General features: G+C 44.6%; 2 protein-coding genes across 5 annotated transcripts in view; both read right to left on the minus strand.

Moving 5' to 3' along the window:
* LOC125038508 (NFX1-type zinc finger-containing protein 1-like) overlaps window positions 1–5000 on the minus strand; it is a 19958-nt gene that overhangs the window by 14816 nt on the left and 142 nt on the right. For 3 of the 4 annotated variants that reach the window (XM_047631990.1, XM_047631988.1, XM_047631991.1), the window contains exon 1: window positions 4932–5000. This exon is cut by the window's right edge and continues 93 nt beyond it. The exons of the other annotated variant lie outside the window; for it this stretch is intronic. The gene's annotated coding sequence lies outside the window, so the exon portion shown is untranslated. The remainder of the gene's footprint in view (window positions 1–4931) is intronic. 4 annotated transcript variants of the gene reach the window in all.
* Window positions 871–1599, minus strand: LOC125038615. The gene is made up of 2 exons (XM_047632153.1): window positions 1392–1599; window positions 871–1334 (listed from the first exon to the last, which is right to left on the minus strand). The coding sequence occupies exons 1-2, from the start codon at window positions 1597–1599 to the stop codon at window positions 871–873; spliced, it is 672 nt and encodes a 223-aa protein (XP_047488109.1).

Raw genomic sequence — 5000 nt, forward strand, 5'->3', positions numbered from 1 at the left:
CCTGACACCTCCATTAGGCTTAGTTACAGCCACTAAGGGGTGACACCATTGTGATGGTTCATCACCTGCAGGAGTAATGATACCCTGAGCCACCATGGAGTCCAACACTCTCTTAATGTCATCCCGCCAGGCAAGGGGAATGACTTGCGGCGTGTGCAGAGCAAATGGTTTGGCATTTTCCTTTACGAAGATCCTCATAGGGGGTCCACACATCTCTTTGAGCTTCGTACCCTGTCGGAAATCTTCCTTCGTCATGAGAACGTCTGAAAATTCTCGGAGGAAAAACTTCTTCGCCTCATCAGGGGATGCAGAGAGTGGAGGAGATCTTGGTGGATGTAAAGGGATCTGTTGTGATGGTAGAGATGGGGGTGGCTGGTGGCATGTGGCCTCCTGGGGTGGCACTGAATGGTGATCAGGCATAACTCTGGAGGTTGAAACATTTCTTGCTACCTCTGCAAGCTGAACTGTTTGCAGGTTTCTACTGGTAAAGCGTTTGCCATGCCGTCTGTCTAGGATCTGTCGTGGGTAGTCTTTCGGGATAATTTGTAACTGTTGTGTGTGGCTCCAAGACAGCAAAGGTCGTGGTAACGAACTCAACACATTTATCCAACCCTGTATGGTGACTGTACCATACGTCATGCTAGCATATAATGATCCAAGGACAGTGCAGTTCATTTGCGATCCATCAGGATTATGCAGTCCGAAGTCTGTAGATTCCAGATTGTCTGTTGTTAATCCTAGAGACTTGAGAAGGGTAACATCCATCACAGTTGTATCAGATAATGTGTCGGGTATGCAGTCTACATATGCTGAAGAGTCTCCTGACTGCACTAACAGTCTAATTGTTGGAGATGCCGGGCCTACACAGGATTAAGTTTCAACAGCGAAGACTTTGGCTATGCTATGTGAAGCTTGGGAAACTGAGAGAACATTCCCTTGTGGGGGTGGCATCTTTTTCTTTGTTGATGACCTACAACGGCTGGCAAAGTGACCTACTTTGCCACAGGTACGGCAGGTGCTAGTAGAAGCAGGACACTTCTTCTTGACATGTGACCTGTATCCACATTGGTCACAAAGTTCTTTTGGCTGTGGTTGTGGAGACTTGGGAGTGCGATTGGTGGCTTTTCGGTGGGGTTCTTCACCGTTACCCCTAGCAGCTCGCCGCTTTTTCTTCTTATAAACAGACACTGCACGTGTAGCTGGTTGCAATGGGCGTAGTTCTTGGGTGGTGGACTCGGCAGCCTCACGAGACCTACACACAGTTATTACGTCCTCAAGGGTGGCGTCGGACATCATCTCTAACAGGCGTTGTTTGGTCTCTTCATCTTGAACACCTATTAAGATGGCATGCTTGATTTGGGTCTCGATACAAGCATTGCTATGTCATTTACACAGGTCCACATCATCTGCAGCTTGCTTTAGGCGTACATAAAAATCTGTAAATTTCTCATTGTGGGCCTGCCTGCATTGGGAAAATGTGAGACGTCGTAAAGCCTCATTCTTTTGGTCGCGAACGAAGTCCTGGATTCGCAGGACATCCACCAGAGGCAAATCTGAAGCTGGAGACAAGCCTAAACTGTGTTCCAGTGTTCCTCTCATGTCAGCAGATAAGCACGCACGTTAGTGTATCAATTGCTTATGCTGAGGCAGGTTATGCAGGTCAATCATGACGGCATAGTCATCCCACCGTTGTCTCCACTCTTTGTACGACCGCAAAGTAACGTCTTGGGCGAGGGGTGGGGGAGGTTGGACTGAAGCCTTCAGTGCTGGAGTACCTGACGAAGGCGCCGAAGTCGGAAAGTCCGTGGCGACTGCAGGCTGTGGTCCTACAGTCTGCGGGGGAGTAGGAGACGTGGTGAGGGTAGCAAACAGCTGTAAGAATCGTTGTTCCTCAGCCTTTCTTTTCTGCTCGTCGTCCTCTCTTCTACGTTTGTCTTCCTCCTGTCTTCGCCTGTCTTCCTCTTGTTGTCGGCGATCTTCCTCTCGTCGTCGTTCCTCGTCCTCCTGTCGACGTTGTTTTTCCTCTCGTCGTCGTTCCTCGTCCTCTTGCCGACGTTGTTTTTCCGCCTGTTTCCTCTCTTCCGCCTCTTGCCGCCATATTTCCATCATTTGCGATAGTATATCCATGGATATATTAGCTAGCTGTGCTTCTGGTGGCGACGTCGATGAAGGAGACGGCGTGACTTTCTGTTGTGTAGCCGCTGCTTTCGTCTTCTTAGGCATTTTGGCTTATATGAATTATATTCTATGTGTTTGGTTGTTTACTCGGGGCGCCTCGCAGACGGACGCCGCGGCGTCAGAGCTGTCGGGCACGGCCGGCCAATCCTGGGGCTCGACGTCACGAAGGGGCGGAGCTTCGTCTCTGGCTGTGTGGTGCGGCTAGAACGCCAGTGAAGCTGCAGACAGAATGCGTGGTGGTGCAGAGCGTAGCTCTGGCCAAAATGACCAAAAATGCGGGGGAATTAAATGACAGCTGTATTCCCTACTCACAATACACCATAAGAGATCACTGCACTTCACTAACACCACACAAGTCAATCAGACACTTCACAAATTGAGGGTAGTCACTGAACACGAGGCTGCTGCATCGCTGGGTCACACTGCCGGTTCCTCTCTTCACTGTCTTTTCACAGAAACTCACTGCGCCATGTGGGTGTGGGATGTCCACAGAATGTCTATCAGATGTGGATAGATAAACTCGCGTAAATCCTTTGATGATATATTGACAGGAGAGATTAAATACACAAGGGTCTGGGCTGACGTAGATCCGTCTCATACCATGGTGACAGTGCGACTGGCTTCTGTCTAAAACAATAACAGTGTTGCCATGTCATTGTTCATTACACAGTACATAGATTAATCAAAGCAGTAGATCGCATTATTATTTTTTTACGCAGTAAATATAGGACGCTCCCTTGAGAAGACCTGCCCATTTCTTCTTAAGGAAAAATATATATTTTTTTTTTTCAAGATACCTGATATCACACAGCGAATGTATTGGGTGTAAGTTCTCAGACTAGATATTTACCCTCTATGGAACCACCCAGCTAGGAGTTGCTCGAGCTGAAACAAGCAAACGTGCATTTTCTCACTCGCCTGTTCGAATGTGGATATGATTCCCAGAGAAACGCCACGACTTAATGAATAATAATCACGAAAACTATTATTAGAAAGGGCATGCAGATTAACCGACACGAATTTTACATATTTTTTTAAGCCATCACCAATTATTGACTTCGTATTTCCATTGACGTGTACACGAGCGCACACATCAAATGATAAAGCATCTATATATTCATTGTAGCGTTCAGATAATGTTCTATAAAGAATAATAATGACGTTGCGTGTTTTCTGTTTATTTACTAAATGTTTTGTGACGAAAAGAAAGAAAAAACGAGTCATTTCATTAGTTCTATTAGCCGCAATTAGATGCTGTAGCCACGGCCCATGAGAAGCATTTACATTTTTTTTTATTTATTATTTTTTTTTTTTTTTAGCTGCCATACATATATGTTTAAATAATAAATCGATTTCATGTTTCAAGAATATGAAGTTTAATTAAAAAGAGTGTATTGCCATTTCCCGATAAACAAATAATTCCAAGAAATCGCATTAATAATAATAATAATAATAATAATAATAATAATAATAATAATAATAATAATAAAAAGTCAACGATAACTAATACATGTTTTGTTATCATTTGTTTGAAGAAAAAGAAAGATCAAATGGCTTACGTAGTTTCCAAAAACAGTTACACAAATACACTTATTGGTCATTATATTCTACTAATCACTCTTTGTTACAAACAACATTGGGTTTTCGCCTCGTTCATAAAATTACTAATTATGTTATGTTTACATGGAAGAGTTTGCCAGATGCACAAAAATGGGACCCAGCAAGTGTACTGAAATATAATTCCGCAACTATACATGTACATGCACATCGTCTTTCCTTAAAAAAAAAAAAAAAAAAAAAAAATAATAATAATAATAATAAATGAAATAAACTAATAAATAAATATAAAAATGTAACGGATAAACGCTGAATAAAGGAAGCCTTCTAAGCCTGTCTCAACTGGTTCGATACCGAGTGCTATGCTGTTTACGCTCACTCTCACACGGAGACCGAACGCGAATGGAACAGGCTCTGAGATGAGGAATTTGCTTTGAGAGAGAGAGAGAGAGAGAGAGAGAGAGAGAGAGAGAGAGAGAGAGAGAGAGAGAGAGAGAGAGAGAGAGAGAGAGAGAGAGAGAGAGAGAGAGAGAGAGAGAGAGAGAGAGAGAGAGAGAGAGAGAGAGAGACACAGAGACACAGAGACACAGAGACACAGAGACACAGAGACACAGAGACACAGGGACACAGGGACACAGGGACACAGAGACACAGAGACAGAGACACAGAGACACAGAGACAGAGACAGAGACAGAGACAGAGACAGAGACAAAGACAGAGACACAGAGACACAGAGACAGAGACAGAGACAGAGACAGAGGGAGACAGAGGGAGACAGAGACACAGAGATACAGAGACAGAGACACAGAGACAGACAGACAGACAGACAGACAGACAGACGGACACACACACACACACACACACACACACACACACACACACACACACACACACACACACACACACACACAGAGAGAGAGAGAGAGAGAGAGAGAGAGAGAGAGAGAGAGAGAGAGAGAGAGAGACAGAGACAGAGACAGAGACAGAGACAGAGACAGAGACAGAGACAGAGACAGAGACAGAGACAGAGACAGAGACAGAGACAGAGGCAGAGACAGAGACAGAGACAGAGACAGAGACAGAGACAGAGAGACAGAGAGACAGAGACAGAGACAGAGACAGAGACAGAGGCAATGCCAACAAAACCTGATGACACCACAGCCAAGTACAAAATGCACTAAAACATACGAACAAACCTTTAGAGGAAACGACCGGGGTAATTCTCATAGCTCTCCTTACAGTACCTTTCCCCACTAAAAAAAATA

The sequence above is a fragment of the Penaeus chinensis genome, chromosome 25 (genome assembly GCF_019202785.1).
Source record: "Penaeus chinensis breed Huanghai No. 1 chromosome 25, ASM1920278v2, whole genome shotgun sequence".
Lineage (NCBI taxonomy): Eukaryota > Metazoa > Arthropoda > Malacostraca > Decapoda > Penaeidae > Penaeus > Penaeus chinensis.

Excerpts from the sequence above, each read along its gene's own strand:
- LOC125038615 (XM_047632153.1), bottom strand. The coding sequence starts at position 1,599 with ATGAGAGGAACACTGGAACACAGTTTAGGCTTGTCTCCAGCTTCAGAT. Across the intron at positions 1,335-1,391 it reads TGCAGATGATGTGGACCTGT|GTGTTCAAGATGAAGAGACC; the intron begins GTAAATGACATA and ends CCATCTTAATAG.